Raw genomic sequence first — 23,871 nt, 5'->3', positions numbered from 1 at the left:
TTATACAGGAAGCAACAGTAGGAAATATGAGGAGTTTATGTTCACATCCACCAACCTACCAGCTTACTAGGACGGACTATGAAGAACTGCAGCGGATGACAATGGCGCTTCTATTCGAATCGAACACAAAGACGACCCAAATACAAATACTATTTCATTTCATTTAGTAGAGTAGAGTAGAGTAGAGGAGGGGAGCCCCACCTTTGATATCCAGTCGTGTGCCTGCCTGCTCTTAGATATGATTATTTCGATTAGACCGCTCTGCTTTGATCGGGATCTTACTCCACTAATGGTTCTGTTTTCGTACCAACTGCCCGGCCTAGCGCTTTAAAAAGGGCTGTCTGCATTACTGGAAAAAAAAGTAGTAAAATAAAAGTAGGGGCCACGTAGACTATTCTGAGGTGGTATGCTAAATCCATGATCCACTGATGTAGCTAGTGTGACTAAAGCTGCAGCTATTGGCTTAACAGGTTCTAAACTCTCCCACCCGATAAAGGAATTGAAAGACTACCCCGGGCCCGGGCCACGTAGACTATTCCCTTCCGCGGACATTCTTTTATAGTCTAGAAGGAAAGTAGCAAAGCCGAACGCAAATACACATGCAAATTGCGTCGACTACCTCATCACTGTCCAAAATGGGGGATACCGCTATTCATACATGGATGGACGAGGGACTCCGCTGACAACATCAGTAGATGACTTTTCTCTTTTCTCGCGGAATGCTATTAACGTTGGAAAAAACACAGCTCTCAAACTCACCCGGAGGGTGATAGGTAGAAGCATTAGTACCTAACGGAGCGGTATCTAACCAAAAAGGGAAGGGAGGTGATGTTCTTTTTATAAACAGGATGGAGCATGGCTTCCTTTCTTCTTAGATACATTTCATTCATTCCATTTCTCTATAGTTTACACTATAACATCTTTTAAATCCTGACAGATCTCGAAAAGGGTGGGGGCACTAGAACCAAATCTACATACACATCGAAACTTCCTATCTCAGCCAAGCTAGCACCTTCATCCCACCAATGCATTGTACGACTCTCCACCCTCCGCCTTGCCTTTTCCTCCCTCATGAAATCCAAATTTCCCGCAATGAAATTCGATTTCGTTCATGTGCAAAACGGCCCTGAGATCCGGGACTGGTAAAACATGGGTGCCCCATTTTCTTTTCCGTGCTCCGCCTTAGTGCCCTTATGAAGGCGGCGGGGAGTCCTTAGCCTTTGAACCAAACTCTAGGGAACGCTCAATTGCCTGACGTCTCAACTGCAATGGTGAACTCAGTGACATACACTGAAATGGATTGCATCTATTGTTCCAAACAAGGCTGATATTAGCAGGGCAAGCCCTTCCATGCAATTTCTTGCTTCGCTCTACAGACGAAAGTGCCGGATAGTCAATGGTAACCAGAAGATCTATGGTTTTCGAGAGAAGGTAATTGGAAAAACGATTCATTCCTTTGCTTTCTTTCAGATATATATTCAATAAGTCTGACCTTACCTGAAAACGAGATTCATGAAGAAGCCCAAAAAGTGCCGGGCTTAGTGCAGCCCAGTTCCTAGCCAGTGTTCAGTTATTTTTTCAGAGCTGTCCTCCTTCCCTTTAAGCTGCTCTCTATTTGAAGCCAAAGTCACTATTTCTATCTTTCCTGTTATTTCGTACCTAGTAGTATATATGGAGAATACCAAAAAGCTATCAATTACGCATAGGAGTTGTATAAAAAAGGGCCCTGACTTGTTGAAGTGCTTATTTTTTAGAGAGATTGACTTTTCTTTCAAAAGGATACATCAACCTGTAGTGAACCGGGCCACCGAGCTTGCTTTTACCGCTCTTACAGCTCTCTCTCTTCTTTTTTTTTGGTAGTTTGGCCAGGAAAGAGAAAGAGGAATGTACCCATTTCTATTTATCCATTCTAATAGAAAGTACCCAAAATGTTTTTTAATGTATGGAGCAGGCGTATGAGTTGATATCTTCAAGAGTCAAATCCTTTTCTTGCCCACCCAAAAGAAAAAAATCGTTACGAGCATCTCCAAAATGGAATTGAAAAGCTCCAATTTCCATAATGGTAGCGGGGAAATACCCAGGGAAGAATCATTCTTTTAATCATCCAGATCTATCAATTTGCGAATTCAATAAAAAACGGACTGATCCTCGGAATACACCATTATCTTTCGAAGTGCGTAGTCAATACTATGTTATATTATATTCAAAGAAACAAGTAAAAGAGTAAAGGCTTCGCCCTTCAATACCACACTTCCAATCTAAATTCCTACGAGATTGACGTTCGAAGAAAAAGACATGGTTTGATAGAAACTTTAAGTGGGTATCAAATAAGCTGGAATGAATGGTATCAATTTCTTCTTTTCTATACTGAATCTGCTTCGGTATCTCTTTCTTCCTTCCCTTCTGTAAACCAAGCAGTGACTAGCCTCTGGCACTCACTTTCCAAAGCACCAATTGACTTGCTTTCAGAACAACCCTGATCAGTTATACCGGAAATACCACCCGTACTACGTACGCCATTCCCAACGCGGAGCGCCTTTATTTTCGTATTGAACTCCGCTAGGAAGAAAAAGTTAGACCGTAGCCTAGTCACTCTTCTTTCCAATATACTTATAAATAATCGTGGCCGGCGCAAACCTAGCACCGCGTTGACATCTTCGCTTCAAAAGCTTTCATTTTATTTCTTTCAAAGGAACATGAACTAGGTTATTTACGGGAAGTCGTCCAGTCTAGGAGCACTCCCTTAGATTTGTAGAACGTGAACATGAGTGGTAGACTGAACACCCACACAATCTCTATTTGACAGAGCAACACCTTGAACGAAATCAAAATACTAAACAGAGTGGGTTACCGGCTCTACGACCCCATTCCGGGGCACTACTGTAGAGCTCTTTGGGCCTTCCATCTTTCTTTCGTCGTTTCGCACATAGATACAACTGTACTCTCTATTAGAAACTATATAATATAATAAAAATGGAAGTACTTTCGAGTAGTCTTACATTCACATCTTTAACTACTCGTTTTTTCCCGTTGCTAGCTAGCGTCTCACCTTCTTTTCCGAAAACGTAGGAACTAAAGAGGCCGGCCTTCGGCAAAGGGAAAGCGTGAAAGGATTTAAAAAAGGGGCTTTACTAAACTAAACTAATATAGAAATGGAAATCTGATAAAGATGCCTAGTCTGCGCTGTTAGAATCCATTGGAGAAAGGCTTGCTCACTTCTTCATCTGTGAGATACTCGTATTAGAATAATTTAGAATAATGGGATTGGACCTTGCTTCGATCCCCTCTTTAAGAGACTCCAGAAACTCGTTGACCCATAGATGTAATAGCCGAAATGAAACTCTTTTCCTTTACGCCATAGGAACTAGTATAGAATTATAAAAGAGGTCTTTCCTTTACGTCGTAAAGAGAAGCATGTGCCTTCCACCTATCCTTCCACGTATAGCTGGGCTTTAATAAAGAACGCATCGGGCAGCGAGCGGAAAAGAAAGTCGATTGAATCTTGGTAATTGAGTGAAGAAGCTCTCAGCGAAGAACAACCCGTAAATCTAGGAAGTATTGAATCGGGATCCGATCTCTTTTGGTACACTCGAGTCATAAGGTGTGTACAGACAGACAGGCTTCCTTTCGAAAGGCTAGGCACCATTTGGTCCAAAGCTCCTCATATGATGGGTATAGGGTGACGACCTTAATGAATCAAGTATTCAGGTGGCAGAGTTATTAGCTACATAAGCGCTCAAATTCCAGAATACTTATTGCCCTGGCTTCTATGATCAACCCCTGGCACATTTCGGTTTTGATCTGAGGCTATCCTGGTCTGCAGGACCCAACACAAGTATTCATCCTTTCCAATCTGAAAAAGGTGTTGCCGAAAGCTTACCCTCTTCCACACGGATGCTACAGCCGCTATCACTTTTGCAGGAGGGGAATTACAGAGTTCGCCTCTCGACATCTTGTTTGGTAAACGGAATTTTTACCCAGGCGCCCTAGTGTTGCCTAACCGTTCGGCCTCGGATGCGAGATCTTTAGCTACTTGTATCAATTTGCCACAGTGTGCTTAGATACAATGCGCTGGCAGCTGAGGCTTGGCAGGATGGGAGTGAATTAAATTAAGGTCGAGGGAGCAGGAAAGAGTTTGTTATTCGCTATTGGCTTAGTACGGCCTATACATAATAGGGCCATGACGGTTTTGGCAAGGCCTTGAACTTCATATATCCCTTTTTTACTCAATCCAGAATACCGATAAAGTCAGATTGAATCATTTTATCGACCTTTCCTTTGGATTTATTATCATAGGTAGTGTTCGAGATCGCCTCTGTGCGGTGAACGCTCGAATGTAGCTAACATCAGTTTTGTCCTCGCGTGGTTGTGAAGGAGATGCTGCTGCTGGATGGAATGCTTCCGGGGCGCCATGATCCTTCTATCAGGAATAATCGAGGGCACTGACTGACTGCATCAATCATCGCTCAGTGAGCTATTAATTGCCGCCAATAGCGCTTCGCTTGCATGCAAGGCGGCTAATAAAAGCGCCAGGTAGACGCGCGGAGATGCATTTTTAGTACAGGTGGGACAAGCTCTAGGGGAATAATCTCTTTCTTATTTCTTTCTTATTTCTTTCCCATGACGACTAGGAACGGGCAAATCAAGAATTTCACTTCGAATTCCGGACCTCAACATCCTGCTGCTCATGGTGTTTCACGATCAGTATTGGAAATGAACGGAGAAGTGGTGGAACGTGCGGAACCACATATTGGATCACTCCAGTGCGGCACGAAGCCGCTGACGCTGAGTAGGCTCCTATGCCGCTAGCACGGTGGAGTAGCGCGTCATGAGCACCGGGCAAAGGGACGGTTGAGCAACTCAAGCGAACCGCTCTACCTGACTTTGGATAAAGATAGAAGGGAGAAGGTTGTGAAGGTGGCCTCGTTATCCACACATCTGGTCGGAGGACCGACCTGGGCGAGCGTAGGCGGGTCCTGGAGTGCCCGTCAAGGGCGCTAGCGCATACCCCGGGGTGATCATCACCACCTGCACCTCACATCTCGGCACAGTGGAACGTGTAACCCGCCTGCTGTCCAAGTCAACCACTTAATTTCCTGTAATTCATAGCGCCTAACAGAACGTAGCAGCAAGGGACAACCCACCCATACAGACAGCCTGCGGGGAGGATGGCACTACTGGCAAAGACCGTCTGGCGAAAACGCCGCAGGCGCGAAGCGTGGTGGGCCTGCGCCGGGGGAGCATAGGGAGGAAAGGGAGCCCGGACGGTGGAAGAGCCAGGGGAAGCCGGGTCATTTGACGGAAATGGAAGGTCCGAGCAGCTCATTCATTCTTGGAAAAAGAGGGGGGGAGCGGGCCAATGTATCAATGAATAGATACAGTCAACGGTAGACAGACAGCGCTGCCTACACGCGAATTAGCTTCCGAACAAGCAAGGGATTGAGCAACTAGCGCTAGGCGCATCCTCTTGCTGGTCGAGCGGTCTCAATTTCACTACAGGATTTGCGAATGAATGCTGGGCCACCTCAAATGGCGTGAGCCGCATGCGGGGAGACCCGCACGTACGGTTTTCAGGGGGATCCGGCCGGCGCCCACCCGACTAGAGGGACTGAGAAATTAATCGAGTACAAAACTTATCTTCAAGCTTTACCTTATTTTGATCGTTCAGAGGGCGATCGCGGAGTCACTGAATGAAGTCCTCCCTTTCTTTCGGGGGTGCTGACCCGCTGCGAGGCAGATATGACTAAGTGACATATTGAATATGGCGACGACTACAGCATGTCGTAGAAGGAGATAAGAGGTGGAGCCAACGACCCACTAAGACTCACGTATCTACAACTACATTCCCGAGCGGCAGTCAAACGGAGGCGTGAATGCAAGATGCCAGCGGAATGATCGACCGGACAGAGGCTAGGGCTGCTTTCTTCCCACCACGTCCTTCCTTGTGTGTCGGAGATATAAAGCGAGTGCACCGGAAAAGAAGGGGAACAGAGTCGATCTATTCCATGGCGAAGCATCCGAAGCATAACTGCACACTCACACGATCTTTGCCGAGAGATAGGAGCATTCGGTGGAACCGGTGAACTACACTTGCTTCTTGATAGATGTGTGGGACAGAGGGCTCGTGGTACCTGCTGCCCACCCTTCCTCCGCTTTGATAACCGTGTGAACGGAGAGTGGGCAGAGCAAAAGGGAAGGAGGTCCTCATACGGAGTCGCACACTTGAGCAGTGCGGGAGACTGGAGAATGGGTCGAGTAAACTCCCTTAGGGCCGATTAAATCACAGACGAGGTTCTTTATTTTTTCTTTTATATTTGGAGAAAAAAGAAAGGCAGAGGTAAATACTTCGAAGAGGCGGCTCGGTAGGGATGGAATGGTCAATCGTCAAGTCAAGGATGACTTCTTTGTTGGCGAAACGATGGGGGAGAGAAAGCACGCCAGTGATTCTCTGAGCCGGTCTTCATTTCCAACGCCTCGGGAAACAGGTCGAGATAGATGACAGCACCTTTTTATCCTCTTCCTTACCGGGAAGGCGCACTTCTCTTCTTCTTCTGGCCTTCACCTCCTGCCCGGCCCGGAAATAGAACCCAGCCCCCTTTCTGATCCATTCATTTCTGCAAGCAGGCGGGATCCAGAGCTAAGCCCCCCTCCTATTCGAAGCCGGGTGTGGCCTCGCCCTTTTGCTCTTCCTTCGGTTTGGCTCCACGAAGGCGCCGCCTAGACTAGGAGCCCCACTCATATTCAAAAGGCGCCCAGCTTTCAAGACGATGATAATAAGTAGTTAGGCTGCCATTATTCCAATATCATGGAATAGCATGGCCCGGGGCTAAGGTAACTCCAGTGGGAGAGCCGTGTTATGGGTGACCTTATTGCACGGTTCAGAGAGCACTTGTGTATGTGATGCAAGTGAACGTGTACGAAAAAGCTGTCGTAAAGTTTCGTTGTTCGTTCCGTCGTTGACCCTATCTATGTTTCTACGATGGCCCAAGAACACGCTCATTCTTCAGCCGTAGAGAGACTTTTGAATTGTGAGGTACCATTACGAGCTCAATATATACGAGTGTTATTCTGTGAAATAACTCGAATTTCAAATCATTCACTTGCTTCAACTACTCATGCTATGGATGTGGGAGCATCAACTCCGTTCCTTTGGGCTTTTGAGGAGCGGGAGAAATTGTTGGAATTCTATGAAAGAGTCCCGGGAGCCAGGATGCATGCCAGTTTCATACGACCTGGTGGAGTGGCACAAGATCTGCCTCTTGGCTTATGTCGAGATATTGATTCCTCCACACAACAATTTGCTTCTCGTATCGACGAATTAGAAGAGATGTCAACCGGCAACCGTATCTGGAAACAACGATTAGTGGATATTGGTACTGTCACTGCACAGCAAGCAAAGGATTGGGGATTCAGTGGTGTAATGTTAAGAGGTCGTGCGACATGAAGACATTGATAGCAATATGGGGGAAGTTCCCATCAGGCAACAACGGTTCTGCCCGACCCTACAAAAGCATGCATATGTTGTCAGTGAAGATTTTGTGTGAAGCCTTGGAGACGACGTACCCGGGGCTAGGGTGAGCTGAGGGGGGACAGCGTAAGTGAGCGAATGTGTGTAAGCCCAGTCAAAGATTCCTATTCTAGGCGGGCCATCAACCTTCGAATGGTGTTGGTCCTACGGACCGTGAACGGATTCGCCTCTGGCCTCTGGGCACGTCGGAACCGCATGAGTTCACCGGGGTGGAGCACGGTCCGCCAAAATCGGCATAGGTTAGGTGCTATTGATGGAACATGGTAAGCCCATCTTTCTCCATATGAAAGTGCTGCGGGCACATAGAGATGTGGGTAGAGGAAGTCTCAAAAAGCGAAGGCCGAGCTGTAGGTCACGTGACCTGCACCGAAAAGGTGGCTGACTGGGCTTTCTCCTGGATCAAAGCAGATCAGCTCGCCAAATTCGTTGATCGAATCGGGCGCCCCGGAACGTCGAATGAAAATACGTGGTCTTTCTACAACCCTATTTATATGATAGGCCCGGCCCCTTTCCCCCTATCCCTCCCTTATGTTTAGGAGCGGGATCTGCCCAAGAACGACCTGTGGTGGTACGGACTCCGCAAGCGTCCCGCACCCTCTGAGAAAGAAACTCCTCAACCATCACAAGATAAAGAAGTATGACGCTCTGTGTCTGACTCTATTGGTCATAGTTCCTTGCTGTTGCGGCCGGTGCTCGTTTGCGCGCGTGTGAACCACCAGATCATAAGGAAAGATGCCTCTCGGGGCATCTGAGAATGATTCGAGCCGTATGAAGGGAAACTCCCACGTACAGTTTGTTTTGGGGGGGAAGGAGCCCGACAGGGTCCCCCCACTGACTTGGCCCGGGCCTAAGTGAAAGTGAAAAAGTGAAGTGGTGGGCCTACCCATCCCAACCTGGGGTATGCTGGGATTCGCGAAGAGCAGCACCTTACGATGTTCATGACCAATCGGATCTTGACGTACCAGTAGGTACCAGAGGAGATCGCTATGATCGTTACTGTATTCGTATCGAAGAGATGCGACAAAGTGTTCGGATCATTGTGCAATGTCCTAATCGAATGCCTAGTGGCATGATCAAAGCCGATGATCGTAAGCTATGTCCTCCATCACGATCTCGAATGAAACTATCCATGGAATCGTGCGCCGTGTGAAACGTAGATCATCGCCGTTCTTAACCGAGACTCAGGTTAAGCTCCGTCTCGGAACCGTCGTGGGGTTAGGAGTAAAGCATCCCGAGGTTGGCGCATCTCGTTGGGCGTGGAGAAGCATTGGGAACCCCAATATCTTTCTTCGGAGCAGTTTCTTTTCCCGTCCCCTCGCCCCGGCATAGCGCTTCGCTTCCGGTTCTTCGGAAGAATCAACTGACTTCTCCCTTCTTCATTGATCCGGGGGAAAGGGAACCGTCTACCAGTTGGGAAGCTAGACATCAAGGTTGTGGCTTGATGAGGATAACTAAGCTGACACGCCGGAGTTGGCTGCTGGCACAACAGGGTGGTGCCTTACCGCACCGCAGGCGCACGCGCGGTAGCGTTCGTGGTGGTGCTTCAGGATTCCAATGTACTGCGTCCAAGATCAGAACGAGCTTGCCGGCGGACCACTGCCGTCCCATTCTTTAGTGAGCTGGAGCGCTGCCATCTTATCCACGGAAAACGCGTCAAGCTATCGCTTCGGGTCGAAGCACTAAAAAAAGAAAAGGACCGGGAAACGCGGCGGCATAGGAACCACGGGAACCCAGGAGGGAGAAAGACGATGTACGGGATACGGGATCCTCGTAGTAGGCTGGACCAAAATCCAGCCGAGAGAGGGCAGCCTTTAGAAGCAACAGGTTGGGAAACCAAGAGAAGGTCTTATCTTCTTCCCGGCACAAAAAGAGGGATTAGCATTATTGACCCCATGAGAAAGCACTAACACCTTCGGCTCCGCGCACTGGGAAAAGGCTTCCGCGACAGGAAACCGGCTACTAGTTAGGAAGTGAACATAAGGTATCAAGAGGTCCCTCACAGTCAGGTGCGATGCAATTGCCCCCTATTAGTCAAGTACCCCTCTTCCTATTTTGTTTAGGGGTTAAAATGGCTTGATGAACCCTTCCGTTCACACGCACCGGCCCCATTCACTTGCAACTCGTAGAGGCTGTAAGTAAAGTAAACAGTGCCCCACTAAATTCAAAGTGACGGTGGGGTTGAAAGACGAGAGTGCCTACCCCCGAGCCGAGAGTGCCCGCCCTTTCTGTCAAGTAGGCTACTTTTTCCGGAACGCAGTCCGGAATAAGCGTTCCTGTGTATATAGATATCTTCGATGCTGTCATTTCGAAATGTCCGCTTCCTCTTTCACCTCCCAAAAAGCAAAGTTGGCTTGACGAGCGCAGATGAGGAAGCGGGAGCAATAAAACCAAGAATCTCTTTCTTTTCCAAATACTTACTTTATTAAGATTAAGTTAAGGGGCAAAGAGAAGCGCTTTCGCTACTGAGAAAGCGAATGGTCAGCGCGAGGGTTCGACGACTTAGCCGAGCGTTAGCGAAGCGTCATTCTCATATCATAGCGAGGCGCTTCGAGTTAGCGAAGCGCTGTAGTAGCGTCGGAGACTATGTGCTATAATGCTGAACTAAGGACGTTCCGCCTTATCTATAGAAGCAGTCAACTGAGTTCTGAACGAATGGGATCCTTAGTGGGTAATGGCTCAATCAATCTATAGATGGAAAGCCTTATGATGGGAAACTACCACGTTAGGTTTGGAGAGAGATGGGACCTGTTATAGTTTAGGGGGAGCAGATGCAAGCTTTTTCTTTCCATAGCCGGCCAAATGACTACCGGATCATCGGTCTACTCTACCTCAATTCACCATTTCGAACTTTATACAGAAGGTTTTTCCGTACCAGCTCCTTCTACCTATACCGCAGTTGAAGCACCTAAAGGTGAATTTGGTGTCTTTCTTGTCAGTAATGGGAGTAATCGTCCCTACCGTTGTAAAATAAGAGCACCTGGCTTTGCCCATTCACAAGGACTCGATTCTATGTCCAAACATCACATGCCAGCAGATGTAGTCACCATCATAGGTACTCAAGATATTGTGTTTGGAGAGGTAGATAGATAGGACGTAGTCTTGCTCGATCAGGACCCTTGCTTTATTGCGAGCCAAAACAGCTGCGCTATTCAGTTCTACATCTTTTTTTACATTTAAAGAAATGTGAAAATGCAGCCCTTTAGTTTTAGTTACAGATGTGAAAAAAGTAAATATCTCTCTGTCTGTGTAGGTTCGGTTTGTTCTTATCGATCCATTTCTTCGAGTGTGGGTGTCCTACGCTACTTCCGTTCATGTTTACGTTCTCAAAAGACCTTGGAAAAACCAACGCCGACCAAAATCCAAGTCTCCCTTTCTCTTTTGGGAGCAGAGCTGAAAAAGATGGAAATATGTGCTATGTGGAATCACCGTATCTTTCACTTTGGGCTTGACCAAGCAAGCCAGGCGTCTTCAAGAACTTTTAGTTCAACAACGCGAAAAGGAAATCCAATTTCGGTAAGACTTTGTCTGATCTCCATGCGTCTCGTGGTGGCCGCCTTACCCATTTTTCTAGTTCTAGTAATGTGGTTTGGGTCCCAGGGGTCTCTTCCTATCGATCCCCATATTCTGGAGGCAGTCAAGGGAAGTTTCGTACGGCAGGGGGTGCTTACAATTTGCCGGCTCCTGGGGTTCGATATGCCCGTTTTCATTATTATTCTGGCAGCCAAAATATTCTATAAAATACTGTTTTGGTTGTGGGGAATTTGACTATGTCCGGGACATACAACAATATTGTTTTCGATGTAAGGAACCTTACGAAAATTCCAATTGAAAACAATATTGTTTTTATTTATGCAGCTGTTTTTTGAGTATGGGAAACGTCCTCAGTTCTTCGATTCATTTTCCGATCGGTAATATTTCCTGGTGTAGGCATAGGAAACCGAGGCCCACCAACCGTATACTTGTTGGTTTGGTGGGGAAAGAAGAGTGGGTAAGTGGGCTTCTTTCAAGGTTCGTACATATCCTCAACTTCGACCTGCAGAGCCAAATTATCTTACTTTTACCAGCTTATTGCGCGTATTCTGACAAGTGATTCGATCTCATCATCACCATAATTGTCGTTGTCATCTAGATTGCTTTCTTCACAATCCTCGTCGTAACTGGCATATGTTTAAAGAGGGGCCTCCTCTCCTGCTTCCTGCAACAAAAACAACAAGAGAAGTGGAGTTTTCTATCAGAACAAGACTATTACATACATCAAGTATTATCAATAATCAAAAAGACTCTAAAGAGTAAGACGTACATAAAAATCGTCTTCTGTTTGAGAGTCGAATTCAACGACCTTCCGGGCAGTTATACTCGGGTACGGCTTGGAAGGCTTAGCGCCCTTAACCTGACAATTTAAGTTCCCTATTTATTGATTCGATTCCCCATTTCCTGGACAAACAACCAGGGTAGCTACTTGGTGAGTTATACTTTGTACTCTTCGGTGGCTTAGGAAGACAACATAGCATTGATTATGAGTCAACATTTTTCCCATGTTTAAGATAGTGAAAGCTTAAAACATATCTTCTCTTTCCCATCAAGCTAGGCTAGGCAAGGTGCGCTTCCTTTCTGTAAGAAGAGAGTAGCAACGTTGTAAATTCATTGTTCACCACACTCTCTGTGAACTATCATCGGTATTTAGATGTGTAAGAAAAATTACGATTGAAAGCGAGTCAGGTTTAGCTCGTACAGAAGTCCAAACTTCAAAACTTGATAAGAGAAGTCCTAACCTATCGTCCAAAATTACTTGCTTGCGGCAGCTCAAACGAAACTGCATGGGCAATCATAACACCGCTGCTACATTTCAAAGTTCCGGGATCGGTGGCTAAACCTACAGAAAGAAAGGTTGTCCGTAAAAGCGAAGATCAATATAGAGATGCTCAGCAATAGCCTCTTTCCTTTACCGAGACTATTCCGTCTCAAAGTGAATCTGCACTACTTTTGATTTGATTTGATACAGACTGAAAGAAATGCATGCTCAAATTCAAAAACGAACAATCTCTTCCTTGGTGCTGAGATGGGCAGGCTCCTTCGCGACTTCGATCCGTCCATTCTATTCCATCACTACTTCAGTACTTCAGATCTCGTCCGTCGGTAGTGAAAGAAATCAGTTCTCTTCCCGCTCCAGCTCAATAGCATGTGCTTTCCTGGCACTTGGAAATCCGGAACATCTGAATGAGTGGAGTGAACCAAGAGAGGCACTGCTCCAGTGGAGGGTTCATGGCCATACCATAGAGTGCTTTAACTGGAGAGGATTGCAGAAGTGATGAGCCGAATTGTACCAAGCCAATGGCAACCACTTAACCCACTGTTTTGGAGTAGAACTTACTGAGCACCTGAGATACATCTCAAGACACTGATTCATTCACTCTTTCAGTCTGCCCCTCAGTCTGAGGGTGATAGGCAGAGCTCAACTGCAACTTAGTGTCCAATAGCTTGCCCCTCCAAAAGGAGCTAGTGAACACCCTGTCCCTGTCAGATACAATAGTGGCTGGCACTCCATGCAACTTCCCAATATTGTTTAGGAAAGTGGTAGCAACTGAAGCAGCAATGTAAGGATGTTTAAGAGGTCAAAAATGGGCCTATTTGTCTGTCTACCACTACTAATATAAATAGAACAGAGAGCCCTTCCGATTTAGTCCGGCCCTCAATCCATAGATATATCTTTCCAAGCTCCATCAGGTCTATTTGTGCCGGTGCCGGGCTGCCATCTCATCTATGATGAAGAATCTCTTGTCATACCAACTCGTTTACTCGCTGGCACTCAAAGAAATGCAATTGCAAAAGAAATGGTGATTGGTGCGTTGCTTAGGGGGCTTTCTGCTTTCGATGGTACAACCCAAGTCGACTACTTACCATAATAACCAGTGCTGGGCTCTCTCGCGATAACAACCCACTTCGTTGCGCCTTTTTTCTTGATGGGTATGGGTGATCTTTGGGGCGGGTTAGGGTTCCGGATCAGGCAAAAGTAAGAACTAAAAACGGATACTTTTGAATGCTTGGGTTGCTTTGATTGAATCGATTGATTCACCCTTGGCCAGAGAAGAAGATAGGGAATTCCATAGAGTCTTGAGAGTAGAAAGCAGCTGATATAGATGCCACCCCACCAAATAAATCGTAGGTAGAATGAAAGTAAGTGATTACTGTAGTGCCATGCATTTGGGATTACAGTGCCAAGCATTCGTGCTGGGATTTGAGACAGTGCCAATCTCATCTCGAACTATTACTAGCAAATAAATCATAGGTAGAAGGAATCTCAGTGATTACAATTACAGCAGCGCCACGCCAGTAGAGTAGATTCCGTTCGTTCTAGCAATCATGCCAGAACTCACTGATCCATGTGCTCCCAGAAGGAAGGATCTCGTTCCCATAGCATAGCCTATAATGAATGTGGCTTTCCCCCCCATCTCCTATCTATAGCTTCTATAGCTTATAGCTGGAATGACCTATATGACCGGAACCACCTAAACATCTATATGACCGGAACGGAACCTCAACCTATATGTATATGACCGGAACCTAAACAACCTACTGGACTTGCTTTGCTACTTGAGCCTAAGCTATATGATCTGAACCAACCCTATCGGGACTAGATCCTGTCTACGGACTTGATCCTGTCATGTCAACGGACTTGCACTTGCCTGTCAATCTTGACGGACTTGATTGTTTCAATACGTCAATCAATACGGATTCTCTTTCCTGTGGAAATGCTATCTACCTGGAAGGAAGGTTTGTTTCCCGAAGGAAGGAGATGGAGATTCTTTCGCTGGAGAGATACTTTCTCATTGGAGAGGAGATACTTTCTCTTTTCGGGCTCGAAATCTGTCCTGTCGATTTCTCTGATTTAAGGGCGCAAGCACAATACTGCACTCTCCCTGCTTGCTCGCCCGATCCGTCGATCTTCTCGAGAGGAGCAGTTCAAATCACCCTGTACGGATCCATTGGGATCACCTAGAGCCGCGAGTCCAGTTGAGTGAATCCTTTCAGGCTGGATGGATGCGGTGGGCTAGCTCTGCTCTCTTCTCGAAATTGCATATTGCATAGAGTAGTATTGTACGAAACGATATCTCGTAACGGAAGGATGGAAACCAAGAGAAAGAAGACAGCTCTATCTCAGAAGTGAGCTCCGTCTCACAAGTTAGCTCCGTCGACACCTCGAGCTATTCAAACGAGTGTTCAGTCATCAGATCTCAATATCGGGTTGGGAATCTTTCTAGACTAAAAAGTTTCGTTTTCGTGGGTCGGTGTCAAGTCTATCTCTCATGTTGCTCCTCAGAAAACGCGTAGAATAGTAATGTCATTGGCCCACTAGATAAGGATGGGACAAACGCTCTAGTCTATGCGTTAGAAGGCAACTAGTATTTTTGGTTATTTTGGGAGGGAGTCTTTTTCTGTCTTGAGGGTTGGTTTGATTGGAAATCGAAATGCCTCAACTTGATAAATTGACTTATTTCTCACAATTCTTCTGGTTATGCCTTCTCCTCTTTACTTTTTATATTCTCTTTTATAATAATAATAATGGAATACTTGGAATTAGCAGAATTCTCAAACTACGGAACCAACTGCTTTCGCACCGGGGGAACAAGATCCGGAGCAAGGACCCTAATAATTTGGAAGATATCTCGAGAAAAGGTTTTAGCACCGGTCTCTCATATATGTACTCCAGTTTATCCGAAGTATCCCAATGGACCGTCGACTATTTGGGAAAAAGGAGGAAAATCACTCTGATCTCAGATTTCGGAGAAATAAGTGGCTCACGAGGAATGGAGAGACAGATTCTCTATTTGATCTCGAAGTCCTCATATAACACTTCTTCCAGTCGGATCACTTGTTGGAAAAACATAATGCTCACACATGTTCCACACGGGCAAGGAAGCATAATCTAATGAACTTAGATTCTTTTCTTTCTATAGGACTGAGGATCCTTGCCTAGATCCAGAAAAAGTTGGATGCGCCGGAAGCTGAAGCGGAAATGCAATTCTCGGGTGAGGAAAGGGTTGTCTCAGGTACGCCTGGGGCAGGATTGAATCGATGTACCTAAGCTAAACTTATAAGATTGAACCACCTATAGACGGAATTAGGAGAGCTGAGGTTTAATCCAAGACCAGGAAAGCACCAGCTATATCGAAGCCCAATGCCAAGCAAAGCCCTAGACGGAAAGTGAAGAAATTGGCTTCAAGCTTCGCCCTTAACCCAAGATGAGGTGGAGCCTTACCCCGACACAAGGTGGGACCCTCCCATTAGGATAGTGGGCTTAGTCAGACCAACATAGGTTGTCAACCAAAAAGGAGAAGCTCCCGTTATTGTTGGTTTATGGACCTAAGACGAGAGGATTGGGCTTAGAACAAGACCTTTCGGTGGATATGATCACATCTTCATGACAATAGGTGTACACCTTTGGCCTCACTCAAGGTAATGGGTGACCAAACCTAACGAGTCTAAACAAATTGGATCTTATTGTGTGACAAAAACTGAGATTGGGAATGCTTGGCAGGTATTTGAGTACCAGTAAATTAGGGAAATCAAACACATAAAGAAGTTTTCTTTCCAAGCCTGGTAACACCACACTTAAGTAAGTCGATTCAGATTAGCCAACAAGCGAATCCATTCCATTAACTCAGTCAACTCTTTCTGGTAAAAGTGCTCATCATTACTACTATATATAATATAATATAATATAGTAAATTACAGACAACACTCAATGCTAATGAGTGGATCAAGTCATTTACTAGTCAATGAACTGACTAAACCCTGTCTGTTCTGGGAATTGACCCACTTAACTATACTCTTAGGGCAAGCCGCCCTGTGGTAATTAACTCCGTAAAATCTGTATCAGTCTTGAGGCAATTTGGAAATGCTAGACAAAGATATTAATCAGAGTCAGTCAATTCCCTAGCTACAGTTAATATGAAAAATCCCGGGTAGGTAATTCAAACACGCCCCACCCAATAGGTGAATCTTTCAAAGTGTGGGAAATCTCCCCTTTCTTCAATCCTAGAATCGATGCCTAAGAAAAAGGGTATATCTATTAAAATGCTCAACCCATTCATGCGATTCAATCCTCTGCTCTGATTCTATTAAAAAGGAAACACTCCACTAAGTCGTACACACTCCCCAATAAGTCTGGTAATTAATTCGTTCAAATCAATGCTCGGTGCAGCAGGTAATGTAACTTAATCAATCGCAAGCGGCAAAAGAACTCAAACTCAATCCACAATCCGTCTCGCTCGTCTGGGAAAGAAGAGCAGGCTGTTAGGCAAGCCGGCTTTAATACAACCTCTAGGGAAGCCAGGAAAGTTGGTATATACTTTGTACCAAGTACCAAACTTTTGAAACAGTTTGAATCCAATAAGGAAGAAATGAAAAAGCTAGGCCGAAGGATGAGATGGCATTTCAAGAGAATAGTCGATCAGTATGGCAGGAAGAGGTCTCTTTGTCAAATCCTCTATCATCTAAAGCTGGGTCAGAAACTTCCTTTAGGAGCAGAAGAATTTGCAGGCCGTAGGACAAAGCTTCCATTCTCGAAGAAACTAGCCAAGTTTGAAAACACTTAAGAGGGCTGGGTATTGAAAGAGTCTGGCAGGAAGAAGTATAGTACCAAGCGGCAGTAAGCCTCGATTCGAATTAGCAGAGAGGTCAGTTTTAGGAGGTCGGTGTCCAGTGGAGTTCAGCGAGAAACTCAAAGTAATACATACCTATTTGTTGCGATGTGATTGCTTCGCACCTTTCAATATTTCTTTTACTTCTAGTGCTATCTTCCATCCGTTCCAGTTCATGGATCTTCTTCTTGTTGTAGAACGAGAATTGGATTGATTCCTATAGTTTAGTTCTCTATTTGCAAATTCATTACTTAATAACGATCTTATAGGCTTTGTCTCAGGCAGATCTGGAGCGACTGGATTGAACAGAAAGTACTCTCACACTATAGAAAAAAGTAAAGTCCACTAAAAGTACATGCACTCTTTTCTTACACTTATAGAGGTTCGAAGAAATGAGTAAAAGGTAGACTAAGTGATCAATCAAGATCTTGTCTCAAAACCTACTCTTAGAAGGCTCATTCCAGCAGCCTTAGCACAAGCAAGTAGACCGTCACAAAAGAGAATGAAATCAAAACCGGAGAATGAAATGCTTTACTTATAATACTAAGACAACCAGGCACTTCACTTCAGGCTTTGATCCGCGACTTACAGAACTGTTTTGCCTGACATTCAATCGTTTTCTTGTCTTTTTTTCTTCCCACTACTATATATAATATAACCTTTAGATTTTATACTCCATCCAACCACTCTCTGTTCCATTTCTCATTCCTTATTCCTGAAAGGATAGGTTCTTTATTCCAGCTGTTCGTTAGAATCTTAGCTCGAATTCAATGTTCGGATGCTCCATCCTTCGCGTCCAATCCCTGTCAGGAGGGGCAGCTTCCTCGAGTCCGGTCTCGGAAGCTGGGGCAAAATAGGCCAGTCTATCTGAGGGAACGGGACCTACAATCAGGATCTCTTCCGCGGATCTCTTGCCTTGCTTCTTGACTGGAACCTGGCACTTTTAGCGTGCATCTAGTCTGCATATCCCTTTCTGCAAATCTCTATTAGCTCTGCTGCAGAAGTGGAATGTGAGCTTGGGAATACCCTTCCGGTTTCCAGAATCCTAGCTTGATTTCTTGCGTTTAAAGGCAGGCTTGACCAACCACATCACATAAGCCAGCGCAGCGAGAAAACTGATTCTTCCACGGGATTCCGCTTCCTACGAAACATACGTTTTACGAATTAACGGTTACCAGTAGCGAGCGATCCTTTCCTACAAGGTAAGGCCATGGACAAAGGTTTTTTATCTACCCCAGCGGGGGCAGTTTTAGGAGTCTTTTTTCAATCCATCTTACTTTGAATCCGGGCTCGCCTTCACTCGGTCAAGGGGTTGCCCTTTACCTCGTTCCGTGGTCCTTTATCCCCTCCTTGCTTGCCTAGTTTTATTCCTTTCCGAGGCCCAAAAGCCAAGCATCACAATCAGAGGGTTAATCCTCCAACCAGAACCAACTTAACCTATGGATAGTCTCCGCCGGCCTAGGCGGAGATGGCCAACTGATAGATACTTATCCTGCCCAGCGGGTGCTACTTCTCTTCTTTCTCCTATTTGCTTTGCTTGACGGTGAAACCTATCGATCATATCCGGAAGTTGCTTAACACTACCCTCGAATGCAAGTCAGCTCTTCGATTCTCGAGAATCGGGGTGGGCCAGGTGATTATTTGATTTCCAATATGGATATAATGATGTGTAAGAACTGCACCACCGATATAGCACCCTTCCTCGGACTAAGGATATTCGTACTCCCAGTGCTCTTGCTTCCTTTGCACCCCGGCTCCGAAGGATCAGTAGGGAGGACTCCGGATGCCAGTATCGGAATGGAAACATTCCTCGAATGATATGATGGTTGTGATGCCCCGTTCGTGATACCCAGGGAAGGGGACTACATCATACTTCTCTGATCCAGTCCTTTCTTTATTGACAATATTTATTAGTTGACCACTTTACTAGGCTTTCCCTAACAAAAGTATTCCGAGTGACCACCCTATTGTCACTTTACTGTCCAGTTCGCGAGTCCCACTCACTTATTTTAGTCAAACCGACCCTAACTAAAACTAAGTTAAGTATAGTACTTTTCTCAATGCTGCCCGCCTCTCATCTGTTTTCTAATCAGCTTCTATCTTCTGTTCCAACCAAGGAAGCTCTTCTATTCAACCGGTTCGTATCGCCAGGCCCCTCAGGGGGTACGGTTTATCTAATCACACTGCTCGCTACTACAGGGATTCCTTCTCCTTGCCGAGTTGCAGGTGTTACCACCCTAGATATTCTATTTATTATTTGTATGCTGCCTTCTCTCCTTCATCTGGATTTTTGAGATGATTGTTATGTTAGTTCTTCCTTCTATGTTGTAAGGTGCAATCTCATCCGATGTTTGCCAGTTTGCCCGAGTCTTCCCGATTCTTATCCAGCCCAGCTAGATTGGACCAACATCAGCGGTGCTTCTATTAACCCTTGCTTCTCTACTATTCTTAGGTCTTAGGAGAACCCTATCTTCCATATTCCTAATCCTCAAGTACAGTAGGCCGCACTCTTCGATCCTTTGGTCCTAGAACACCTTTTGTCGTAAACTATACTCTACATTCCCCCTCGGTCTACTCCGCCAAAGTAGCGACAAGATTCAATTGCTGGTTCGATTCCAGCTCGCTATCCGACGGTTAATCCTTTAACCAGAGATCAGCATCCAAGGGTTATTCCTTGAACCAGTGCTTCCTATCGAATCGATCATTCTTTACTTACTTTATTAAGATTAAGTGGGCATCCCTCACTGAAAAGAGAATCAAGCAGGAAAACCCTAGGACGAGGGATAGTGATATTCCTTTCACCGAGCAAGAAACCATCTCTTTCTTTCACATATATATATCTATTTCAAGAAGTCCAATCCACCACTATCAATGGAGCACTCTACTCTATACTATTACCGAGTGAAGATTTCATCGGATCCGGCTTGCTTTCATTGAAGGACAAGAGCGGATAGTTCCCTTCCCTTTCTTCGATGAACCCTTATCTTTCGATAGAGAAGTACAGCGAGATGAACGATAAGTCGAACGACAGAACAACCTGATGTTACTGCATCAAGTAATTCAGATTGTCATATTGAGATTTTTTCCTTTTTTGTACTTATTATTCCAAGCCAAAAGGCTATGTTCTCCCCCATACAGCTCGCAAGGCTCATAACCTAACTGCTCTACTTACTTAATTCTTAATTCAGAAATTCAACAACCCTCCCTTGAAGGGCCAAAACAACAGCAGAGTAGCAGGTCAAAAAGAGAGAGAGAACTGAAACCGAAGATACTTGGGTTGGGAGAACTCTTCTACAGTACTCCATTAACAGAATAAAAGTATAGACCAATCAGCCTTCCTTATTGTCCAAGATCATTACTAAAGTGTTGGCCAACAGACTAGTACCAGTGGTGGATAGGAGAGTAAGTCCCAGACAGCTAAGATAAACTCCCGGGTAGTGTTGTCACTGCACAAGAGGTGCGTAACAGGTGTAAGCAAAGAAGAGAGCATAACACTGGATTTAGAAAACGAGCATATGATATGGTGAGACAACTTTCTCTTTTTTGAGGTGAGATGCTAGCCAGCCCTCTATTCATGGGTGAGATATCGACTTTACAGCGTTACCACGTACCAAATCGTTCACTCTATCAGGCAGCGGAAGTGCATCTCTTCTTTTTGCAGGACTTCTTCCTAGCTCCGTGGAACGAAGAGTTGGAACGAATAGTAGAATGTTGGGCAGCAGGAAAGACTAGTTACAGAAAAGCCAGCCCCCAGTTCATTCTGGCTATTGCATCCGTGGAATGCATAGTTAGCTCCGTTTTCAAGTCCCACCCTACCTACTTATTAGCTTGCCCTGTTTCTAATGCGCTGTGGACCTTGCTTGTTGGCTTCGTCGACCAATTCAATTCCTTGTGTCGGCTCCGATCTAACTAGTAAGAAGAAAGATAGATATATAGAATTGGGTGGGCAGAGTTGGCTTGCTTCCAAGAGAATAAACACCTGGCGACTCGAAAACATGATGCGCTAGGTTTCGATCAGTTAATCGAGATAGGCTGTACTTTTCATTCGATTTTGTTACCACGTGCTTTTCACTTCATGATCATGGCTCATTTTCCTAGAACACCACAAAAAATCTCCCTACCAGTTTTATGAGAGTGCTCAGTCAACTTCCTATAAGAGTTCTGCTTTTGCTAATCAAAGACAGACATCAATCCCTCATCCTACTCTGTCTGTCAGTCGGTTACTCAGTTCTGTTAGCTACTCACGTGTCTATACTAAGCTAAGATATTCCTCATTCTTGCACAGGACAGGACAGGAGAGGGGATTGCCTTAGCTACCGGTACCGAACTCCGATCAAACTAAAACGAAAAGCTTAACCGATTCTTGTAGAGTCCTTAGCATTAGATAATGCATGCGCACACAAGAGGAATGAACTTGCCTTCTAGTGATTTGGAAGGATTGAGTCGGCTGCCCCCAGCCTCGCCCCGCATCGCCCTCCGGGGGTAGTTACGCCAGTGGAACCAACTCACAAAGCAGCCCAAAAGCAGGAACTTTTCTTGATTGAATTGGTTTAAAGGTAATTCATCAATCCTTAAATTATTCCAGGATTCTTTTGGGATGCTATCCACCCTTTGATTTACGAATTGGCTATAATATTTACTCTGGATCCCTTCCAGCTGCAAGTCAAGAAGGATCCTTTGAAACATTTTAGGATTATACTCACAATTGGTTTGGGGGTTTCGTATTGCATTGCCCGCACTATCCATATCCTGGAACAGGATTGATTTGGCCATGGAAAGGGCCAGCTAAACGCCTAAGCTCTGAAAGTACGGATTGCTTCCCTTCATAGATTTTATTAGTTAATTTGAGAAGTTCCTCTGGGCTCCTGGTCCTTTCCAGATACTGCAAACTCAAATTATGAAATATGAGATCCCTGCTACTCAGAGTCAGAGACCCGAAAGGACGTGGTGGACTCCCTGGTTCCCCCTCATCTGCAGGAGAAATTGAAGAAGGTGCAGCCCCGCCCCCTGCGGAGTGACTCGGGGCCGGCGGTGGAGTAGTACCTGACTGGGTCGAGTAGGCACCCTCCTCAGGGCTAAGTGGCGGATCTAGAAAATAGTCTGAGCCGTCAAGAACTATTTCAGGGGGCAGGACCCGAGTGCTCTATTGGAGCTTTGCCCTTGCCCTTATCTTGGGCTTGACAGGTAGACTATAAAGAGATTCAGTACAGCAAGCCTGACACTCATATTTATTAATATAATGGGGACCCAGAGAAAGATAATAGAGAGCCATCTGCCAATAGGCAGAATAGATTCCACACTCACTTCAGATTCTGGGTGGGTAAAGGGAAACGTGATCTCTATTCTGAGAGGGAGCGCGGTCGAGCATAGACTCGGCAACAACCAATACATCCAATACCACAGTAGGCCCACGTACTACAGCTTAAATGTACTGTATGTGCCATCATAAACCATTTCAGTCGTAGTACCTAACCTACCAGGCACTTGTTTGCCACCAAGATAACCTAATTAACGTGAAACCAACTGTATTTCCGCTGTAGTACCTACCAGGCTTGTAACCAAGCTAAGTGAAATTGAAAAACATTTTCGCTGTACTACCGCTCGTGTAACCGACGTAATCGGTCTTAAACACCTATAATATAAGGAACTCGTGTACAACCATAACATTTATATATTTCACAGGTGTACCACCGTAACCAATTTCACTCGTGTACTACAAAGAAGAAAAGAAAAAAAGAAAATTATAGCTTTCTTTTTTTTTGGTGCGTGCTTTTCGCCTGCCTTCCCGACCACGGATAGGCTACGGGGCTTTGCACTTCGGCCCCTGTGAATACCACATCAAGGTGACAGGATTCGAACCTATGGCCCTCTGTACCCAAAACAGATGCGCTGACCCCCTGGAGGGATGGATCCAGGGGATAGAAGGTTTAGCACGGTATCACCTAATGTTGATTTTGTTGAGCTAGCCAAACAAATGAAAATAGTAACTGAAAATATAGATCGACGGAGGGAAATGATAAATAAACAAGTAGCCTTCCATTATGCGGTAAACGTTTATCATGTAAACTCCGTCGGGGGTATAGAAGATATCGAACAATACAGCGAAATCCCTCATGTTTTAATAGGCTGCGGTAACACAATCAGTGCTGATCCCTACTTCGGAGACGAAGATGATTGTTCTCTCATGTGGGAGAATTTAGTTTGGGCAGGTTTATACGGTGATGGAATGAAAACCCCTTTGATTGATTCTCACCCAACCAATCGAACCTATATTGATATTATCGCTGATGGTGTCGATTTTCATGAAGATAATAGAAAAGTAAGAGCTATCTTCAAAATCATTGATGGAAAAATGTGTGAACTATGGTGGCTTAATGGGAGCAAAGAGAATGATAGTATTTGGACAGTTATAGAGAACTATAAAACATTTTGTGAAATGAATGATCCTTGTGTTTATACACAAGAATTCAGAGAGTTCGTTCGAGCGAGAAATAAAAATAATTCTGATTGGCCTTTTATTCTGGAGTTCTTTCATGCCAACCTATTTCATACCAATATAGTAGATGTAATGTATAATATAATTAGCAAGGACGTCAGGCTTCAATACGTTTTGAATTTCCCATCTTTGACGGTTTCGTCAACCATATAAAAATCAGTCAGTGATGGATAATGCTGACTTGGGAAAGAAAGTACTATTTGCAC

General features: G+C 45.2%; 2 protein-coding genes across 2 annotated transcripts; both read left to right on the top strand.

Annotated features, from left to right (window-relative positions):
• The first annotated feature begins 4,600 nt into the window (after positions 1-4,600).
• Positions 4,601-22,891, top strand: LOC118473870 (NADH dehydrogenase [ubiquinone] iron-sulfur protein 2). Its single transcript, XM_035963645.1, has 5 exons — positions 4,601-4,763; positions 5,601-5,669; positions 6,967-7,432; positions 8,421-8,664; positions 10,356-22,891. The coding sequence occupies exons 1-5, from the start codon at positions 4,621-4,623 to the stop codon at positions 10,616-10,618; spliced, it is 1,185 nt and encodes a 394-aa protein (XP_035819538.1). The 5' UTR covers positions 4,601-4,620; the 3' UTR covers positions 10,619-22,891.
• Positions 14,975-22,892, top strand: LOC118473869 (putative ATP synthase protein YMF19). The gene has a single exon (XM_035963644.1). The coding sequence runs from the start codon at positions 14,995-14,997 to the stop codon at positions 15,454-15,456; it is 462 nt and encodes a 153-aa protein (XP_035819537.1). The 5' UTR covers positions 14,975-14,994; the 3' UTR covers positions 15,457-22,892.
• The last annotated feature ends 979 nt before the right edge of the window (positions 22,893-23,871 follow it).

Source organism: Zea mays, unplaced genomic scaffold, assembly GCF_902167145.1.
Source record: "Zea mays cultivar B73 unplaced genomic scaffold, Zm-B73-REFERENCE-NAM-5.0 scaffold_155, whole genome shotgun sequence".
In the NCBI taxonomy this organism is placed as follows: domain Eukaryota; kingdom Viridiplantae; phylum Streptophyta; class Magnoliopsida; order Poales; family Poaceae; genus Zea; species Zea mays.
This window is presented reverse-complemented; position numbering and strand designations above follow the sequence as displayed.